Source organism: Phyllostomus hastatus, unplaced genomic scaffold (assembly GCF_019186645.2).
Source record: "Phyllostomus hastatus isolate PE091 unplaced genomic scaffold, TTU_PhHast_1.1 phas_scaffold_1674, whole genome shotgun sequence".
Lineage (NCBI taxonomy): Eukaryota > Metazoa > Chordata > Mammalia > Chiroptera > Phyllostomidae > Phyllostomus > Phyllostomus hastatus.
In genome coordinates this window covers 9,982,323-10,005,809 of record NW_025334011.1, presented here as the reverse complement: position 1 = coordinate 10,005,809, position 23,487 = coordinate 9,982,323, and the positions used below count along the sequence as shown (strand labels likewise).

The 23,487-nt window shown below is 34.6% G+C and overlaps 1 protein-coding gene across 3 annotated transcripts in view; it reads right to left on the bottom strand.

Annotated features, from left to right (window-relative positions):
• Positions 1–1,979: 1,979 nt before the first annotated feature.
• Positions 1,980–23,487, bottom strand: part of MPP7 (MAGUK p55 scaffold protein 7) — a 246,821-nt gene continuing 225,313 nt past the window's right edge. For all 3 annotated transcript variants that reach the window (XM_045858056.1, XM_045858058.1, XM_045858057.1), the window contains 4 exons: positions 9,501–9,594; positions 8,482–8,590; positions 6,840–6,983; positions 1,980–5,333 (listed from right to left, as the gene is read on the bottom strand). In XM_045858056.1, coding sequence (XP_045714012.1) covers positions 5,154–5,333; positions 6,840–6,983; positions 8,482–8,590; positions 9,501–9,594 — 527 coding nt within the window. In that variant the 3' untranslated portion in view covers positions 1,980–5,153. The remainder of the gene's footprint in view (positions 5,334–6,839; positions 6,984–8,481; positions 8,591–9,500; positions 9,595–23,487) is intronic.

Genomic DNA, 23,487 nt, shown 5'->3' with positions numbered 1-23,487 from the left:
CCATACAAAGTGATTACAATATTATTTACATTCCCTCTGCTGTACTCACATCCCCACGATTGTTTTCATAACAGCCAATTTATACTTCTCAATCCCCTCACCTTTTTAACGCAGTCTCCCAATACTCATCCCATCGGGCAACCATCAGTAGTCCTCTGTGTCCATGACTGTTTTTGTTTTGTTTGTTCATTTATGTTGTTTTTTTAGATTCCACATTAAGTGAAATCATATGGTATTTGTCTTTCTCTGAGTTATTAGTGTAATACCCTCTAGGTCCATCCATGTTGTCACAAATGGCATGATTTTATTCTTTTTTATGGCTGAGTAGTATTGCATTGTATATATGTACCACATCTTTCTAAAATTGTCAATCAATGGACACTCAGCTCAATCACTGCTAAGAGGATATTGTCATGTTAACTTAGACCAATCATGGTTCATCACTAAGGACTGGGACTCAGGTAGACTAAAGAGAAAATTGTGTATTCTGCTATCATGTTTGTGTGTTTCTGGTAATAACCACTGTTTGAAGATTAACTCACTCATATAGGCAGAGAGACATCAAGCGGTATCTAAGTAAAGCAACAGTGTTCTGAGAAAATTCTTTGTCAATTATACGTGAAGAAAAAAGATTACCAAGTCTCAACTGTTTCCAGCTTTGGCTCGAGTTACAGCAACACCAGGATGCACAATGCAGGGGAAACAGCATGGAGCTGGAGGAAGCCAGACATGATCCAAACCCTGATCCCCCCACTTGTCACCTGTGTCACCTTGGGCAAGGTACTGAAGCCTCCCCCCTGTTTTTTCAACTGAAAAAGATGTTCTCTCCCATGTAAGGTAGTTGTGATGATTAAATGAGCTAGTACATGGAAATTGTACAGATGTGTGATGTTTAATAACTCTAATTTGTTCTTCCAGTGATTAGGCCTGTGTAGACATATAAAGTAAATGTTATTAAAGGAATATATTCCCATCCCTGCAGGTTAAGTAACTGAGCGAGCATTTGGAGAGGGAAGGTAGTAGCAGAAGAAAGGGCAGTGATACAATTAAGAAATATTTCTCTCAAATTGATATCAATTATAATGCATACCAGAGGCCAAAAATAAAAATTGGATCACTTGCCTATTGAGGATTTCCTAATTATTTCCTGATGTAACACTTAGAAGTAATGGAGTTTTTTAAAATAGTAAAGCTTATAATAGAAATTATTTATGAGGAAGCTTCCAGTGAATTCACTAATAGGAGAACTGTTTATGTAGGGTAATTAGAATATTTATATAGCTATTTTTAATTTGTGTGATGTAGAAATGATCGTTATAAAACAGGAACTCACAGTTAGTGAATACTTCTAACCCAGATTTGGTTCCGGTACTTTACATGGCTCAGTTCTTTCATCTCATGCCCAAACAATCCCATGTGGTAAGCACTATTATTGTCTCCATTTTTCTAATGAGAAAATGAGGACCAGAGAGATTAAATGACTTTCTCAAGGTTGCAAAGCTGGTAATAGGCAAAAACTCAACAATTCTGCTCTTTACTGCTATACTTTTAAGCTTTCAGTGAAAGCAGTACTGGGACTAATTGGCTCAACTGCTGAAGCAAAGCCAATACTAATTAGCTTGTCTGTGTAAGCAGGTAGCAGTTTGTTCTCATATGCACAGCAGAAAAAGTCTAGCTTTGCCTACAGAGAGGAGTGGGGGGAGGGGCGTGGCCTCATGGGCCGGCTGGGATCTTGTTCCCCACCGCATTTCCCCACATCTTTAAATAGCTGCACTGTACCGGTAAGAGCAAGACCAGTGAATCCCATCTCCTGACCACCTTGATGTAACAGACAGATGTTTGAAACAAATATGAAACTTAAGTTTAGACCTAGCAAGTTCAAATAAATCACTTAGTTATCAGTGAACAGAATTTGTTCTACCATGGGAAACAGTATAATCTCCAAATTAAAAAAACAAACTTTCAAGAAAGTACACACATAATTTGAAGATACTTTATTAAGATCAAAGGTTTTCCATTACATTTATTTATGAATCCTTACTAGTCAAAAGGAAAATAAATAGTAAAAAGCTATATCTTTAGGAAGCTTTCGACAACATAATTTTGTAAATCTAAGAAGTTTCCATGTTCATCAGTTTTAAATTATTACCATTTAGATACATTCAACCATTACACAATACCAGGAATGTCAGCCTAAAAGAATCAAGAATGTCAATATTGGTAGGTAAAATAATGGTAAAACAACAAAAAAAACAACAACTGTACTTCAATTCCACATTTTTACTTTTAACCAACTCTTCATTTGTTGATTGTGGGAATACAGAATTTTCTTCTTCATCTTGGATTTTGAATATATGGACTTAAACAAAAAGCAAACATTCCTCTTCTCTCAAATAGTGGCTGACACTCTGTCTTGGGAGCAGCTAGCGTGAGGCAGGCGCACAGCACTAGGATCCTTGCTGGAGGAGGCTGGGGGTGCAGAAGGTACAGAATCAACCATCCTTGGAGTTGGCCCTGCCTTATGAAATTGTAACCAGATGTTTTTGTAAGCATCGAAATAGCCATCTAAACGTCACCTGCCATACCATGTATACTACCTGATAAAAGATTTCTCAGAATGCCCCATTTCATTACTTTCTAAGTATTTTTCAGCTCTAGTCTAAAAAGGGACAAAGGTCTGAACAGTTGTATCTTTGTAACACCTTCAATTAAAAAAAAATACTCAGTCTCCACCACCTGATACTATTTCTACCCCCAGAGTAAAGAACTGAGGAACCACCAACATGCCCCCCAAATAAATCAAAATTTATTTTGAGGCAGTTATTTGCAAATAAGAAAAATCCATGTAGATATTTCGGGACAAAGAATTTGGATTGCCAAATTATTCATGTGGTTGCCTAAATTATTATACATTTCCCATTACTCTCTGTATAGGAAATCTTGCTTTTAAGGATATTTTTGTCAATAGTCAAACCAAGTAAGACTTGTATTTTCTTACACCAGCCACACAATTTTAAGTATGCTTTAGTATCAGATTTGGTGATCCCTTCCCCTCTTTTTAAAAAACTATATTGCTTACTATTTAGTTAGTAAATACAGAAATCATTGTTTGGATTATGTTGGTAAGTAACATTTAGTCTGATTACCTAAATATTTTGGTGTGTGCATCAAGGTCATTATAGTAGCTTTTGTCTCTGCTTCTAATAGGAAATTTGACATGCCTGAAGAACATCCAGTGGATAAGCTACCAAACGTGCAGGTGCATATATATTAGCACACTAGTGTGCCTATCTCTGTATGAATAAAGGTCAAATATTTACATGGAATGCTGACCCTGACTTATAAAATACTATTTTAAGTTATGCCATTTATACATATAATTTATTTTATGAATAGCCCCATTTGATAATTAAAAAAATATGCCTTTCAAAGAGTTCATAAATATATAAAATCCACTACATTCTGTTTTTCTTTAAACATGACATCTAAGCTTCACAAATCAATAAAAGATATTTTTTTTTCTGTTTGAAAGTCCCAGATACAATGATTTTTGATTGGTAGAATCTTACTGCATGCAAGAATGGCAGGACATACTCTCATATAACTTATGGACATTTCTACTATTTTGAGCTATATAATTTACTTGCTGAAGATCAGCAGTATCAAAGAAAAATGAGAGATCCCATTACATTATTTACATTATAAGAGCCTTTCTTAAACTTCTTAAAAATGACAAGATTAGGATGGTATCTGGACAGTGTTAAGAATTATTTTGATGATAAATAAATAGGTTAAAAATACATGAAGGGTTTCCTGAAATGCATCTCAGTAGAATTTAAACATGTGGTGATAAATTGTGCATATTTGAAAATTTTTCTTTAACTGTATTTTCTAAAAGCAAAGCTTTTAGAATAGTAATCACATTTTTAGAATTTATTAGGAAAATCCAAAGCCAGGAATATAATCTAAGGATATGCAAATAAAAATGTCCTTTGCAATCATTTCTTGACCCATGATATCAACATCTTAAGATTAATGCTGTAAGGAAAATTTTTAGTTACATATATAATAAAATTTAAGCCTGTCTTCCCTTACTAAATATTTGTTGAATCGCTGATATGTCCTCACAAGTCCTTCTCAAGCTATAACATGAAGGCCGCTAAGGCAGGTGTTCAGTAATTGCTTTAAGAATGATTTTTAAATGCACACGCCATGAACATAATGTATAGCAGGTCTTCGAATTACAACATAAGTTTCATTATAATGTTGATAAGATGCCATAAGAATTTAACTCCCATTTATATCAATTAGCCTATGGTAAAATTGGTTTCCTTATATGTCACTAAATACCCACTATCAATGACAGTAAGTGAAGACTTCCTGTACTGTATATACATAAGAAAAAGGTTGCACTTTTTAGAATAGAAAGAAGATGCCTATGATGATCCGCTAAAGAAACAGCAAAGCTGTCCTGTCTGCCTGGAGCTGCTCAAGGCTGTTAATTTTTTAAAAAATGTTTTTAAAATGTATTCATTGATATTTAGAGAGAGAAGGAGGGGGAGACAGGAGAGTTGAAGGGGGGGAGAGAAAGAGAGAGGAGAGAAAGATGTCGATTTGCTGTTCCGCTTATTCATTCATTGGTTGATTCTTTGTATGTGCCCTGATTTTGTATGTGCCCTGTCCACGGATGAAACCAGCAACCCTGGCACATAGAGATGATGCTCTAACCTACTGACCTAACCGGCCAAGGCCCTAAATTAATTCTTTCAACTGCTAACATGCAGACTCGATGGCAGTGACTATGTCCGAGACCAGCTGAAGCACTGAATTCTAATTAGTTTATTCTGTAGTCATGTCTGTCTAAAAAGTTCAACCTTATCCTGGAGAAAGAGCTATATATTAAAGACATACATAAAGTTCAAAGCTTTGCTCAGAATACAGTACTGTGCAGATTTCAATTTTGGGTCTTATACTCAAAAACTGTGTTTGAAATAGGGCTGTAAAAAAGATGCAAACAAAACCAACACTCAGTTTTAACCAAGACTGCACATCTATGACAGTGATACAGATTTCTTTAAAAAACCCTACCACCAAAATGGTAACTGATACAATCATATACTCTACTGTAAAAGATGACGATGGAACTTTCTTAGTTATGAATGCAACCAGCTCACTGGGACCCAATGAGTCTCTGTCTCTAATTTGTCAAAAGTTGTTTTTAGCTCTTTGAATGCCATGGTGAGATCATCATTTACTATAATTTTGTCAAAGAGATGACCATATTGACTTTCCATTATCTGTGCTGATTTAATCATTTCTTGAAAGTCTTCTTCCTACAAAAGGAAGTATATTTTTTAAGTGACTAACCAGGCAATTACATCACTTCACATCAGTGCAAACATTCCATCACCGGTTTATCTAATGCTGTTCTGTATCCATTCTTTCACCTCAGCCAGAAATGAAAATTACCCTCTTTAATAAGTCCTTCCAGAAGTCATAATTCCTAATACTACCTCTCTGATTTGCTTGTAATGAAAGTGCTCTGACAAAAATGAAAATTTCTGTCTTACCTGAAGTTCAGGATAATTAGTCACTAACTTATCATTATAGGTATAGCTCAAGGTTAAAATAGCTACAGGGGAGGGTTGGGAAGAGACATTTACTCTGATGTTGCGTCATTTATGCTTATTCACAACAAAGAATTTATAACATAAACTACTTTTCCAGATTTGGGTACATTTATAAAAGGACAGTTATCAAGTCCTTCCTATGTTTCACTGGAAGTGGGTGAGAGGCCCTTCCTACTCACATTTTTGAGCCAGGAAATATTTTAGTTGATTACATAACTTAAAGACTATATAACCATACATAAATGTGAGCTAAATCCTAAGACTATGCTATTATCTATTATCTCCACTGAGAAACCTTTACGTTTATAAATAGTATAATAACTCATTACATTATAACATACTAAAGTAATTTCAAGTCCATATTTGAATGTCACAGTGTGTTTCACAACAGGAAATTTAACTAACATCCTATCATGATACCTATTTAGCATGGATATGTATTGCCAGTATTTGAGGAAAAAAGATGCTTATTAAATATTGGGAATCACAAGTATAATCTGTATTTTTATAACCATAGTTAACAGCATACAAATTAATACAGACTAAGGTTAAAGATGAGTTAGTTAAGAGAGTGAGGGTGGTGGAGGGGAAACTCTTGACATTTAATTTCTTCGCTTTTTAATTTTGGTCCTAAGGTAGAATGCATTATCTTAAAGTTAGAAACAAGAACAATGAAACGAAAGGCCTTGCTAGGAATCACTGTAAGTCATTAACTTACAGCAGCTGCCATCTGTAATATAACTCATAGGAAATACAAATATTCTTGAATAATTATTTGACTCTACTTGTTCTATACACAAAATTATACTTTTCCTTTATTATGCTAAATATTGTTGATGCAAAAAGACAAAAATGTTAAATTAAAATGTTCATCTAGATTATTAATGATGAATAGTAACTGACTTTGGTTTCTTTTCCCTTTAAAAGTACGGGAAGTCTGAAAACTAAATGGTCTTTTATATAAGTGGCCTACAAAAATTTTGTAAGTATGCAAAATAGTTTTAAATCAATGTGATATGAAGATCCATCCATGGAAGCACAAAAAGCAATTATATACATCACTCAAAATGTATGTATCTTAATACAACTCTGTATTGTAGATTTTTGGATCACAACTTCATCTATTAGAGCCTTCTTAAGGCAGTCGCTACTGCATACATGATTTTATGTGCTGCTTATGTATTTTCACTAAAGCATCATCATACTTACCGTAAAGGGCTTTGCAGCACCCTGGTCATCTCTGCTTGAAATAATCTTTGCATTTTTTCTTGTCTCCCTCAAACGCTCTATTGATGGAGGCTTTATAAATATGACATAGGGCTTAAATTCTAGTGTCCTTAAATGCTTCACTGTCTGCAAGGAAGAAAACAAAGTTCTTATATTTCTCTATAATGTCATGACCAACTTTTACCACACAACAAACTTTTCTTCCCAAGGAGGAAATGTCTTAAAATTATTTTCTAATCAAGGTCTGTCGATCTTTCGATATATTACTCAATCAGTTGTTGACAATTAAATGTAATAATCCCCCTGAAAAGATGATGAAAAATGTAACTTGCCTTCCAAAATGTTTTGAAATATGCCATAATTAATATTGAACGGAAGCAGCTAGAAATGCCATGAAACTGATTTTTAAATCAAATACCCAAAAGAGGCTATAAGTTGGATAATCTTCTGTACATGAAAATTTCCATCCATCCCATTTAAGTCTCTTCCTGATTTCAGGCATGAGTTCTCTCCTTCTCTTTCCTTCCGCCCTTCAGAGTGCCCTAAAAGGGCAAGCTTCTTGCTTTCCATGAAGCTTTTCAACACTCCCCCAGCAAATATTTTATTGACACTATGCTTTGGGGACTCATATGTTATCAAGGGTTGTTGATAGAAGAATGAGAGCTGAGACCTCTTCAGAATATGAATATAAATCATAAACTCCCCTGAAAGGTTAGGTTAAGTATGTGTGCATGTTTACAGTGCGGTGGGGTACAGGGGACAGAAGGGCTGGTGAGGCCCTGAGAATGTTGAGTTTACACCCCCCTGTAGGGAGTTGGGAACAACTAGCCCAGGACTCCAGCAGAGAGGCTCTGCTCAAGCAAGAGTGTGTCCCACTCATCACTGGTGCCTAAGTTAAGAGCCGCCTACTGGCTCTTGATTGAGGTACATAGGGCTTCTCCAGGTCATTCTGGCTCCTGGAGGTTTGCACCTCAGGGTGCGCTATCTCTAGCATAAGAATCTGGCCCCTGGGAAATGAGGACAATGCTGTGGGTTAGGTTCCTGCTGGAGGCTATATGGTGCTACAAGGAGCTGAATGGCTTTATCCACCGGCACTCTCAGTCCACAGTATTTATAGGACTTCCCAGGATGCCAAGCGGATCATGCCATAAAATTGCTGTGAAATGCCCCACTGCTCTCATTATATACACAAAACCAAATCTAGGGTATATACAGAACCAAAATCAAAGAAAGAGGACTGACGACCAAACTGTCCATTATTTAGAGTTTTAAAAAATTATGATAACAAGTAAGAATACATTATACATATAATGTAACAGTTTTAAAAATACGAAACATATCGAAGCAAATCTTAAGAATTATTATACTTGGCAAAAACTGAATATAAACAAGACTTACAAACACAGATCTTAAGGTTTCCCCTCCTCCTCTTTTCTAGGAATAACATGGGCTTTTTGTTCACCAAAAACTTCTCAGATTAATGAGGTGCCTTTGTCATCTTAGCAAAGGCACATCTATGCCCAAAGGGAGTGGACTTCACATTTATCCCACAGTGAGAGACTAACAGGAAGCACAGTGGCTTACATGAGCCAGAAGGGTGTTGAATAGTTCATTATTTACTTACATGAGGTTGAACATCCAACAAACAAACTTTGTTTTTAGCTAGGACAGACCGAACTGAGTCTATACTTGTGCCATAGTAGTTGTTTTTATATTCGCCATATTCAATAAACCTGTAGAAAATTAGAAATATATTAGGCTCATTTATGAATTAATATATATAGGTAGCAAGACATAATTCATATATGCAAAAGATATTTTTGCTGAACGTGAATTTTTTTACTGTGTTTAATAAAATAAATAGAGCCAAGTACTCCAGAATGTCAATTTAAAAATCTTTTAATTTACATTTTCAAATCAGTAACACTTGCTTGTATTACACTTAAGCAGAAAAAAGCACTTCAGTCCAGCAGTACGCTAATGTTTTCCATCACCTCTTTTTCAAACTAATGCAATGCAATAAAATAGTGAATAAGCTGAACAATAGAAACTACTGAAATTTCACTGCACTCTACAGAATAACCAAGCTTGGCTTTCGAATGAAGGAGGAACTGGTTGGTGGCTAATGGAATCAAGGCAGCTGATTATGCGCTATAAAAACATAATTGCTATGCCAAACACAAAAAAAGCATTTCAATGTTTCAGTAAAATTCCACAATGCTGCATTAAAACACACATTGCTCCCTAAGACTCTAAAATATACATGTTTAAGCAAATGGAAAAGGTGGGGAGAGGGGATATAGGGCTAGCTAGAGGACATGATACAAGCAAACAGACTAACATTATTTCCATTGTTTGAAAAGCCAATGAGAGAGAGAGAGGTGTGTGGATCTACTACACAGTTGCTGGTTTTTAAAATAAAATTCTATCTAGATTATATATTAAAATTCAAATAGTGGGGAAAGGGTCACAATTAGATACTAGCAAGTACTAACTGAATTATCACCTTTTTATTGGTTTTAAATATTATGAAAATTAAAATACATTTCAAATGGAAGGGAACCCTGCATTGTCTAAAACTGGATAGAAATGCATATACTTAAAAACAAGTCAAACAACATTCTAAAAAAAACTTCCACTTACTTGTTATTTTGTACATCTGTCTCAAACAAATGCTTGGAAATGAAAATATATTCAACGCCATCTATCTCCTGGCTTCTTCTTGCTCTAGTAGTGTCTGTGATTTAATTAAAGAGAGTTTAAGAAAAGTCTACATCAGCCACCCTAAGGAAAATACTAAAGAGGAAATTGTCATATATTTAATTAAAGTACTTTTCTTAAATAAGATTTTAAAACATATAAGAAAGCAAATTAGTTAATAAACTACAGTAAAATGTCATTAATTTAGATTTACCACTAATATTAAAGTTATATTGATTTGAAGGTGGATTCAAAATTAAATTGCATAATGCCTGTGCTATTATTTTTTGAAGTTACTCATATGTTAATCAAATAAAAATGGTATTTCTTGCAAATAATATAAATTATTGTTATTTATTGGTCTTTATTCATTGAAGCAAGTCTAATGCCCACGTGATTGTTAAGGTAAACTCAAATTATTTTACAATCTTCCACACCCAGCACATAGTATATACCATCAATGTTTTATATTACTAACTTAATGAAGTCATAGACTTCCATGTGCTGTTCATTCCTTCTTTGCAAAATTATAAACATTTTCTTGGAATATTATTGAACTTCCAAACTTTCATTAATTTTGCCTAATTATTTTCTACTGAATTATAATGGGGCAGAAACATACAGGATTAATTAAAAAAAAAAAAAAAACAAAAACAAAAACAAATAAAAGCTCCGTAAGGAGCTGCAGTGCCAAATGGCAAGTGAAAAGCCAACTACAGTTCAAAATTCCTGATGTTACAACTGAAATTGTAACAAGATTTCAGTTGTAAATCTCTGGACCCAAAACAAGTATCTAAATACTCTAAAAACAGATAAAGAAGGTAGACTGGGAGGGAAGTCTACCTAAATGTGGGGAACAGCTTAACCATTGTTCCTTCTCAGTTTTGCCTTCGAGGTCAGGTCATTCACAAGCATCATGGCAGAAAATGTGTGACTAAGTTCTAATAAAAGCTCTGACTTTTTGGTTAAAAGAACCAGGAGGAAACAAGCCCCTGTGAATTGAAGAATGTGGAGGGAATCCATGAAGGGAGAAAAAGCTGGAGAAGGATATTCTAATTCTGTGTATGAACCCACACTAGTCTAAGAATAACCCTGAGCTATGCACATGCAGTTCAAAATCAAACCAGCACAGCAAAGTCTTAAGAAGTGAACTGAGATTAAAATATACAAGTATCAGCCTAACCTATAAATAACAAAAGTATAGAACATACCCAAACCGACATAGAAAAGGCTGAAAGAACTGAGCTGAGAGTTGAACTACGAGCACAAGTTTCAGACTGATCCCTGAACTACAGGTGACAGAACAGGCTCAGAGGAATAAAGGAAAAGTTTAGACAGTTGAATTGACATTTAAACCACAATTCATGGAAAAGGACAGAACTTATGGTCTAAACTAGAGGTTTCAACCAGTGTACTGAAGCAGGCACACAGGTGTGCCACAGAATTTTCAAAACATGCAATACCCGATGATTTAGTCAGAGGCACTGACCTCTTCTCCCTTCGACTGTCAAATTAAAAAAATGACAGCAGCCAGCACAATAACTGTCCAGCATAGATGAATCAAATCTATACCTACTTTTTGTCAGATCAGCAAAACAATATTATTTTTTCGTGTGCTTTATAATTTCAGTAATTAGTTTATGTGTGCCATGAGATGAAAAAAGTTGAAAATCCCTGGTCTAAACATAAACTGGTTGATTACTTGCTAAAAGAAAACATTCTCCAGAATACTGTAATAGGGTCTACAGTTACAGATACAACACTGAATTCCTACCATCAGGAGTGCAATTTAAAATTATTCAACATTAAAAACCAACAAAATATGACCAATTCTCAATGGGAAAGATAATAGACGGCAACCCTGAAAGACCCAGAAGTAAGAACTAGCAGACAAAATCTTTAAAGCAATGATTGTATAACTGTGCTTCATTAGGTAAAGGAAAACACACCTAAAATAAACATTTAGCAGGTAAATAAAAACCAAAAAGAAGAACAAAATGAAAATTTTAGAACTGAAATAGATAGTATCTAACAGAAACAAAGCTTTATATGGGCTCACAGCAGAATTGAGAGGACAGAGAAGAGTCCGTGAACTTGAAAATAGATCAACAGAAATTATATAATATGAGCAAAAAAGAGAAAAAATTTTTTAAAAATACAAATAGAGCCCCAGGGACCTGTGTGAAAATATTGACATGTCTAACATATGTGTAATTGGGAAGTGAAAAAGAGAGGAAAAACACATAGAGGTAATAAATGTACTTTAAGAGACAATGGCCAGAAACTGCTAAAATTTGGTTAAAGGCAAAATTTTTATAAATTTCAGAAACTCAACAAATCCCAAACAGGATAAATTCAAAGAAAATCATGCCTAGACCTATCATAACCAAATTATTAAAAGCTAAACTTAAAAAAAAATTGAAAATAGAAAAAAACTAACACAATACACACATGGAAATAATGATTTCAATGACTACCTACTTCCTACAAGTCATAAAAACAAGGAATCATTGAAATAATATATTCACAGTATTGAAAAAAAGACCTAACAACCAAAATATCCTTCAGAGACAAAGGCAAAATACTTTCTGAGATGAAGAGAAACTAATAGAATTCATCAGTATATCTGTTCTAAAAGAAATGTGCAGAAGTCTTTTTAGTCTGAAAGAAAATATTAAAAAGGAAACTTAAATTTTCAGGAATGAAGAAAGAGCAATAAAAAGAATAAATACCAGTAGTTGAATAAACATAGAAGGTTACTTTCTTCCTCTTAAGTTCTTTAAACTATGTATGACTGATTTAATGTAAAAGTTACAATATAATGGAGTTTTCAATGTATGCAAATATAATACATTTGACAACTACCACAAAAGGATAAGAGTGGGGGTAAAGAGACTTATGTGATTGCAAATTTTCTATATTTTATGTGAAAAGGCAAAAAGTGAACTCTAAGTAGACTGTAAATGGTTAGATATATGCATATTACAATCCCTAGAGCAACCAGTAAAAAGTAATAAATGGATTACTAAAAACATTCAAATAATTTAAAAAAGTGGTAGGAAGAAAAAGAAAACAAAAAATGGGATAAATAAAAAACAAATAATAAATAGCTTAAATTCAGTCATTGCCATAATGTAATAAATGTTAATGGCCTATATATACTCTAGTTAAAAGGCAGAGAAATAAAATGGGTAAAAGCAAGGCCTTAGTACACACTGGGGACAAATCTATCAGAAAGACACATTAAATATAAGGACACCCATATGCTGAACAAGTGGAAACAGAAATGAACAGAATGAACAAATGAGCAAACAGATGGAAAACAATATACAGTATGTCCTCACTTAATGTCATTGATAGGTTCTGTGACTTCAAGCAAAATGACGTATCACAAAACCAAATTTACCACTGGCTAATTGATGAAAGTAAGAGTTAAATTCCTAAGGCATCTCATCAATGTTATAATTAAACAATGGTGAACAAAAGGACATTATTCAAGGATCTGCTGTACCATGTAAACGGTAAGTTTAAGAAGGCTGAAGTGGCTACTTTATTATAAGACAAAACAGACTTCAAGACAAAGAGCATTATGAGAGATAAAGACAAACATTTCATAATGACAAAAGGAAATTTATAACAATTATAAATTTGTATATACGTAATAAAGCTTTAAAATACATGAAGCAAAATTAGCTGATCTAAATGGAGAAACAGACTATTCCCAATTCAGAATAGGACACTTTAATGCATCTCTTTCAACAATGAACAGAAGTGGAGAAAATGTCATAAGATACAGGTGATCTGAACAACATTACCGATCTCCTGAGGCTAATTAATATCTACACAACACCGCATCCCAAATCTTCAGAATGTACATCCTTTCAAGTACACGTGGTGCCTTTACCAAAAGATAGATCATATTTTGGAGTATAGAAAGTTTCAATAAATCTAAAAGAACTCAAATCACAAGGAGTATAATTTCTAACTACAAAATAACTAAATTTAAAACCAGTAAGATTTAGGAAAAACCACTACTATCTAAAACTTAAATGACACACTTCTAAATAATTGATGCTTCAAAGATGAAATAACAAAGAAAGAGAGGAAATACTGTGAAGTAAAAGGCAAGGAAAATACAACCTATCAAAATTATGGGATAAAAATACATAAGTGTTTAATGGGAAATGTATAGTTATAAATACTTATATTAGAAAAGAAGATCTAAAATCAATTACTCAAGGGTCATCTTAAAATTGGTAGAAACAGAAGACCAAAGTAAAAGCAAAGCAAGTATAAGGAGAAAGTAATAACAAACAGAAATCAGTAACATAGAAAGAAGAAAAAGGCACAATAAGGAAAACCAAACAACAAAGTTAAAAACCTAATTAAACTGGTCAAGAAACAAAGAGAGAACAAAAAGAGCCAATATAAAGAATGAAAAAGGAGTTATTACCACAGATCCTATGGGCATTCAAAAACTTAAGAGAGTATTATGTACTATCTTATGCCAACATATTTGACAATTTAGATGAAATGGATAAATTTCTTGAGAAATACAATGAATAAAAATTAAGAGACTAAAATTTTTGAATAGGCCTGTATCTATTAATTACATGAAGTTTGTTCTTAAAAACCTTCCGCATTCTGACCAGTGTGACTCAGTTAGTTGGGCATTGTCCTGCAAAGCAAAAGGTTGCCAGTTTGATCCTCAGTTAGGGCACGTGCCTGGGTTGAGGGTTCAGTCCTCGGCTGCAGCATGTGCAAGAAGCAACCGATTGATGTTTCTCTCTCACATTGATATTTGTCTCCCTCTCCTTCTCCCTCCTTTCTCCTGTCTCTAAAAATAAATAAATAAAATCTTAAGAAAAAAAATTCCCCAAAAGAAAACTCTAGACCTAGATGAATGATGAAGTCTATCCATCATTCAAGGACAAAATAACATGAATCTTACATAAACATTTTCAGCAAATAAGAGAAAGAATCACTACTTAACTCATTTTATGAAATTAGTACAGCTCCAATAACAAAATCTAACAAAGACATTAGAAAAGATTACAGATCAATATCTATTATGAATTTAGATGCAAAAGTCCTTAACAAACATATTAAAAGTCAAATTTAATAATATGTATATTTTTAAAAAACTGTTGATCATGACCAAGTAGAGGCTATCTCAGGAATGAAAGGTTGGCTTAACATTTCAAAATCAACAGACTTCACCATATTAGCAGAATGGAGGATAATATATGATCATTTCAATACACACAGATAAAACCTTTTTTAAAAATTCAACACCTATTATTCACAATAAAAAAAAAGTCTCAGCAAACCAGGAATCACATGGAATGCCCTCAAACAAATAACAAGCAACAAAAAAAGCCAATATCATACTTAATGAACAAAAGATTGTTTTCCCCTGAGATCAGGAATAAGGCGAGTCTACAAAATAATAACAAAAAATAACCTGAAATAGATCAAGACCAAAATGTAAAACCTAAAACTATAATACTTCTAGAGAAAACAGGAGAATGTCTTTGTGATCTTGAGATAGTACATGATTTTTAAATTAAACACAAAAGGCCCAAAACATAAAAGTAAAAAACTGATGTTAGACTTAGGCAAAATTAAAAATCCTTTGCTTTTTGAAAAACACCATTAAAGAAATGAAAAGGACAGACTGGAAGACAACGTCTGTAACACATGTATCAGATAAATGACATAGGGCAGAATATATTTGTAGGGTTGACCCTAAAGTCTGCATGGTTTTTTCTGTAGAATAAAAGACACATTTTCCATTTTCACCAATAACTTTTTAGATTTGGATATTTTGAGTTTGTTCGCTATCTCTCCCATGGTAAAACATTGATTGTTCTCAATTAATGTCTCAATTTGATCGCTATCAATCAACATCAACTTGTCTACCCAACTATGGAGCACTGTCCAGTGAAAAATCTCCAGCGAGAAACTTCACAAACCACTTTTGGCACGTTCAGTCAGTCACAGCACCTTCCCCATACACTACACAAGTCCTTTTCTGTGTTTCAGTTGTGCCTTTACCTTTCTTGAAATAATAAGGCATAATATGCTGAAAATATTGTATATTTTCTTCCATCTTCAATATTAAAATTGGCTACACATAAATTCACCAATTTTTACAAGTTTTTAAAAAATGCATGCTGATATGACAGCTGTCACAATACAATCTAACAAAATTGTTTAGAATAAAGTTAAAGACAAATAAGCACTACTAGAGCCATTTTCCAGAAAAAAAAAAAAAACTTTTTGGCCAACCCAATATAGTAACTTTTGGAGGGTTCCAAGATTGCAGCAGGATAGGTGAAAGTTACACTCATTTCCTCCCAGGACCAAACTGGAATTACAACTGAACTATAAAAATCAACCTGAATAACCAACTAAAAACAGTTGAACAGAAGTCTTACAACCAAGGATTTACAGGAGAAGCCATATTGAGACTGGCAGGACAGGCAAGAGACATGAAAAGGGCTCCCCCACACCCATGTGCTATGGTTGAGAATCCAAAGGGACATCTCAGCTGCAAAGGTTCCCTTTGAGCAGCTTGGGGTCTCAACTCCACACCAGGCTCCCCAGCCCAGAGCACCAGAGCCAGGAAGAGGAGCCCACATACCACCTGGGTGTGAAAATAGGTGAGATTCTGTCCACTAGGGAAAAATACAAATCAGCTAAAACCTAGGAACACTCTTTAAGGACCAGCACACAAAATCTTGTTCATGGCCATTCACCCTGGGCTCCTGTGGAGGGAGGGCAGCTCAGAGTGGACTGGAGTCATGTGAGGAAAGACTGGACAGTGTGGTTCCAGCAAGAGAGCTGAAGGAACAGCCACCAGGTTCCCTGCGTTGAGTCCCTTTCCCAGACCACCCACAGATGGCATCTTTCCTGGGTTGAACACTCCTTTCTACATGGCATCAGCCTAAGACATTGATTTTTCAACCAGTGAGCCGCATGAATTTTTGAAACATGTACTACCTTACTATTTGGTTATAGGCACTGACTTCTTTTCCCTACCTGAGGCTGTGCCCCACCACGAAGGTCTGCAGGCACCCAGCAGGTGATAGCTGGCCTTAGGTGTTCCCTGGGTCTCTAGCAAAGTGGCCTCAGACCCAGCACTGGTGCCAAGTGTATATATGAATCAATCTGGTGAATGCCCCTTGCCTCTATCTGGTTCACTGAGAACCTACCTCACACACTCACACAACACAAAAGGCTCTTTCAAAGAACGATTCTTACAGGCAGCTGAGAGGTAGAGGCAGACCATGGGGTACCTTGGGTCTTTCCCTGACCTGCCCCCAGCTGGTGGAAGTAGGCCTTGGTGCATAGCTTGGCTCCTTCCACAGATACCCAGGCCCAGCAAATGCAGCCACAAACTGTGGATTGCTTTGTAGCTCCAAATAGGTGGCTCAGGTCTGGTTATAGGCACTCCCAAGGTGCCCCAGAACCAACACACTGGGTGGTGGGCTTCAGACTACATCAGAGCATGACTCATTTACCTCCACAAGCAACACACTCAAAATGAGATCTCAGCAGACACTAAACCCTGCTGGGGCAAATTCGGTTTTATAGGGTAAGCCCTTGCACAGCAGCTAGTACACTATGATTGGGGGTCAATTCTCAGAGTCAGCCACCCTGAGGGTCGACCTACCTATAGATGGGCCAACAGCAATCAAGACTCAACTACAACAGGAAGGCTCACATAACCAAAAAAGGGACATACTGGAGCACCTAGCTCAGGTGACAAGACTGTACCACTGAGCCCCACAAGATACCTACTACATAAGGCCACCATACTAAGACTTGGGAATATAGCAGATCTACCTAACACAGAGAAATGGAGAGGCAGCCAAAATGGAGAGACAAAGAAACATACCACAATAACAGAACAGAACTCCCAAAAAGGACTAGATTAAATGGAGGCAAGCAATCTACCAAATACAAGTACAAAGCAAGAGTCATAAGGATATTCAGGGAACTTCAACAAAGAAATACCAAGATAAAAGAGACTACAGAAACCATAAAAAGAACCAGTCATAAATGAATAAATAATACAATATCTGAAATGAAGAATACACTAGAGTAAATCAACAGTAGATTAGATGAAGAAGAGGATCAAGTCAGTGATTTAGAATACAAGGTAACAGAAAACATCCAATTAGAGTAGAAAACAGAAATAGAATAAAAGAAAAGATGACAGACTGAAAACTTCACTAATATGGTGAAGGAAATACAGATAAAGAGCTTCCCAGACAAGAAAAAGCTAAAGGAGTTTGTTACCACCAAACTGGTATTACAAGAATATTAAAGGGCCTACTTTAAGAAGAAAAAAGACAGATAAAGAGAAAAATAATCATAAAGAATAAAATGGCAATAATCATTGCCATTTTACCTATCAATAATCATTTAAGTGTAGATGGATTAAATTCTCTGATAAAAAGACATTGGGTAGCTGAATGGATAAGACAACAAGACCTGTATGCATGCTATCCACAAGAAAGCCACCTTAAAACAAAAGACAGACATAGACTGAAAGTAAAGAGATAGAAAATTATTTCATGAAAATAAAAATGTAACAAAAAAGCCAATGTAGCAATACTTATACCAGAAAAAAATTACAGTTTTTATTCTAAAGTCTATAAGAGGTAAAAAAGGACATAACATACTGAGAAAGGGCACAACACCAGCCAAAGGGTATAACTATTGTACACATTTACGCACCCAGCACAGAAGCACTATTTCTAAATGTATACAACAAATTTTGATGGATATAAAGGGAGAGAATGACAGTAATACAGCAATAATAGGAAATTTTAACACTGTACTGACATCAATGGATAGATGCCCCAGACAGAAAATCAACAAGGAAACAGTGGCATTCAATGACACACTAGACCATATGGATTTAATTTATATTTTCAGAGCATTTTATCCCACTTCTTAAGTGCATATGGAACATTTTCCTGGACAGACTGCATGTTAGAACACAAAACAAATCTCATTAAATTAAGAAGAATGAAGCATCTTCTCTAACTACAATTGTTTGAAATCAATACAAAAAACACCTGAAAAACACAAACCCATGGAGGCTAAATAGCATGTTACTAAACAATCAGTGGTTAACATTGAGATCAAGGAAGAAATCAATGTACCTTGAGACAAATTACAATGAAAACACAACAACCCCAAATATGTGGGGCGTAGCAAAACAGTCCTAAGGGGAAAATTCACAGCATTATAGGCCTATCTCAAGAAAATTTTAGAAATCTATTAATCATACTTTACATTTACAGAAAAAGAAAAACCAAAGTCCAAAGTGAGTAGAAGGAAGGAAATAATAAAGATTAGAATGGAAGTAAACAAAATAGAGTCTAAAATAAATACAAAAGATTAATGAAACCAAAAGCTGATTCTTTGAAAAGATAAACAAAATTGATAACCCTTTAAACAGATTCCTCAAGAGAGAGAGTACCCAAATAAAAATCAAAATAAAAGAGAAGTAACAACTGACACCACTGAAAAAGTACAAATGAGTATAAGAAAACATTACCAGCAACTATATGCCAACAAATTAGACAATCTGGAAGAAATGGATAAATTCCTAGAAACATACAATCTTCTAAAACTTGATCAAGAAGAAACAATAAAAAACAATGAACAGACTGATTACAACTTACAAAGTGAAAGCAGTACTCAAAAGACTTAAAAGAAAGGCCTGAACTGTATGGCTTCACAAGGGAATTTTACCAAATATTCATAGAAGAACTGACACCTATCCTTCTCAAAGTATTCCAAAAAAAATCAATAGGACTCCCAAGCTCATTTTATGAAGCCAGCCTTATTCTAATCCTAAAACCAGATACGACACTAGAAAGAAAACAGGAAGCCCAAAAACCATGATGAACATATATGCAAAAATCCCCAACAAAATATTAGCAAACTGAATCCAGCAATACATTAAAAAGATCATACACCATCAGCAAGTGAGATTTATTCCTGGAATGCAAGGTTGGTACAATATCCCAAATCAATGAACGCTATACACTACATAAACAAATTAAAGATAAAAATCACATGATCAGATCAATATATACAGAAATTTAACAAAATCCAGCATGAAAAAACAATCTATTTATGATAAAATCTCTCAGCAAAGTGGAAACAGTGAAAATCATACATGATAGAGGCCATATATGACAAACCCACATCTAACAACATGGTCAATGGGGTAGAAATAACCATTTCCCTTAAGATCAGGAACAAGAATGGGAAGTCCACTTTCACCACTCTTATTAAACATAGTACTGGAAGTCCTTGCCACAGCTATCAGACAAAAAGAAGAAATAAAAGGCATCCAAATTGGAAAGAAAGAAGTAAAACTTCATTATTTACAGATGACATGATAAAGAACCCTATCATTCCACCAATAAACTACTAGAACTAATCAATGAATTCAGGAAAGCAGCAAGATACAAAGTAAATATTTGGAAATAGGTCACGTTTTTATACACCAATAATGAACTATCAGGAAGGAAAACTAAGAAAACAATCCCATTTACAATTCCATTTTGAAAAAAACAACCTAGGAATATATTTAACCAGGAAGTAAAAGATCCATACTTGAAAAATTATAAGACAGTGAGAAAAGAAACTGAAGAAGATATAAATAAATGGAAGCATGTACCAGGCTCTGGGATAGGAATAACTAATAAAATATCCACATTACCCAAAACAACTTAAGATTCAGCACAATTCCTATCAAAATACCAATGGCATATTTCATAGACAAATAATCCAAAAATTTATATGGAACTACAGAAGACCACAAATAGCCACAGGAATCTTGAGGAAGAAGAACAGAGTTGGAGGTATCACGCTATCTGATAACAAACAATACAAGAAGGCCATAGTAATCAAAATAGCTTGATACTGGCATAAAAACAGACATACAGATCAATGTAACAGAACAGAGATCCCCAAAATAAACCCATGCTTCCATGGTCAATATTTGACAAAGGAGGCAAGAACATACAATGGGGTAATGACAACGTATTCCATAAATGGTGGTGAGAAAACTGGACAGATACATACAAAAAAGTAAAACTAGACCACCTTCTTACAGCACATATAATAAACTCAACTGGCTTATTTCATTTCGGAGAAAGACATATACAGTATGATTTCACTTACACGTGGAATCTAATGAACAAACTGAACAAACAAGCAAATTAGAGACAGACTCATAGATAAAGTGCAGGCTGACAGCTCTGGGAGAGGGGGTAAGGCATTGGGGAATCAAGCAATAAAGAGAAAAGACTCATGGATGTGGACAACAGTGTGGTGACTGCAGGGATGATGGGCGTGGGTGAAAGTAGAAGAGTGTATAAGGGGGGAAATGGTAAGAGAAAAAATGTAATAAAAGTCTTTAAAATAAAAAAATGCATGCTTTCCAAACTTAAAAAAAGAATAACTCAAATTAAAATACAGACTTAAGTGCAAAACCTGAAAAAATAAAACTTCTAGAAGAAAACATAGTAAAATCCCAGACATTTATCTTAGCAATATCTTTTTCTAACGTATTTCCATGGGTAACAGAAACAAATAAACAACAACAACAACAACAAAAACAAGTGGGACTACATCAAACTCCTAAGATTTTGCACAGCAAAGGAAATCATCAATAAAACAAAAAGATAACCTATTGAATGGGAGAAGATACTCATTAATGATAGATTTGATATGGGGTTGATATCCAAAAGTTCTTTATAAAGTTATACACATCAAACTCATAAGACTTTGCACAGCAAAGGAAATCATCAATAAAACAAACAGACAATCTACTGAATGGGAAAAGATACTCATTAATGATAGACTTGATATGGAGTTAATACCCAAAAGTTTTTTATAAAGTTATAAAGTTATATGAGTTCTTTATAGAGAACTCATATAAAGAACTTTATAAAGAACTCATATAACTCAACACCAAAAAATCCACTTAAAAATTTCTCCAAAGATGACATACAGAAGACCAAAAGACATATAAGAAGATGCTCAACATCACCAATCATCAGAGAAATGCAAATTAAAACCACAATGATATATCATCTCACACCTGTCAAAATGGCTATTATCAGTAAATCCACAAATAAGTGCGGGCAAGGATGTAGAGAAAGGGAACCCTCATGTACTTTGGCTGGGAAATGCAGATTGGTACAGGCAGATAGAGAACAATATGGAGGGTCTTCAAAAAATTAAAAATGAAAATGCCTTATGATCTAGTGATTCCACTTTGTTTATATATCTAAAGAAATTCAAAACTAATTAGAAAGACTATATGCACCCCTATGTTCATGGCAGTGTTTTTTACAACAGCAAAGGTACAGAAGCAACCTAAGTGCCCATAGATGGGTGGACAAAAAAGCTTGGTATAGCCCTGGCTGGTGTGGGTCAGCATCATCCTTAGCCAAAAGGTTGTGGCTTCAATCCCTGGGTCAGGTATGTGCGAGGGAGCGGACAGCCAATTGATGTTTCTCTCTCACACTGATGCTCTCTCTCCTTCCCTCTTTCCCTCCCTCTCACTCTAAAGGCAATGAAAGAATGTCCTCTAGTGAGGACAAAAAATGTAAAAAAGTAAATAAAATAATAAAATAAAAAAGCACAGTACACATATGAAATACTACTCACCCATAAAAAGAATGAACTCTTACCACTTGTGACAACATGGATGGACCTAGAGGGTACTAAGCTAAGTGAAGTCAGTCAGAAAGAGAAAGATAAATATCATGTTTTCACTTATATGTGGCGTCTAAAGAATAATATAAAAAAAAGAGAAACAGACTCACAAAGAACAAACTGATGGTTGTGAGAGGAAAGGGCAATTGGGGGACTGGGTTAAAAAGTTGGAGGGATTCAGAAGTATAAATTAGTTACAAAATAGTCATGAGGATGTAAAGTACAGTGTAGGAAATACATATAGTCTAATATATTTTAATAGCTATGTAAGGTACCAGTTGGGTATTGGAAATATTGGGGTGGACACTTTGTAAAGTATATGACTGTCTAACCACTATGCTGTATACCTGAAACTAATGTGTACAAAATAATACTGTATGTAAACTGCAATTGGAATAAATAAATGAATAAATGAAAAAACTGACTCTCAAAACTCAATGAGAGAAGCCCAATTTTTAAAAATTGGGCAAAAGATTTGAATAGACACTTCACCAGGGAAGATATTTAAATGGCACAGTCCACAAAATTATGCTCAACATCATTAGGCATTAAAAGTAAATTTAAGTACAATGATACCACCACATACCTGTTACACTGACAAAAATTTAAAGACTGACTTTACCAAGTGTTGACAAGGATATGAAGCAACTGAACCTTACATACACTGCCAGGAGAGTCGTAAAATGGGATAGCTGTGTTGGAAGCAGGTTTGTTAGTTTAAAAAAATTACGCATGTACCTACCATATGACCCAGGTATTTTACTCCTACTTATTTACTCAAGAAAAACAAAAACACATGTCAATCAAAAAACTTGAGTATGAATGTCATAGTAGGTTTATTTGCAATAGCCAAAATGGGAGAAAAATTCCAAGTATCCATCAACAGTTGAATGGATGGATAAACAAATTGCAGCATTTCCTTACAATGGAATACTACTCAGCAACGAAAAGGGATGAATTACTGATGTATAAAACAACATGTTTTATACATCAATCTCTAACAACAATCTGTAACTGATACTCAGTAAAACAAACCAGGCAAAAAATTGGTAACATACTATATAATTCTACTCATATAAAATGCTAGAAAATTCAAACTAATCTGTGACAGACTAATAGTAACAGAATTACATTAGTGGTTGCCTGGGAACAAAGGATGGATTACAAAGGG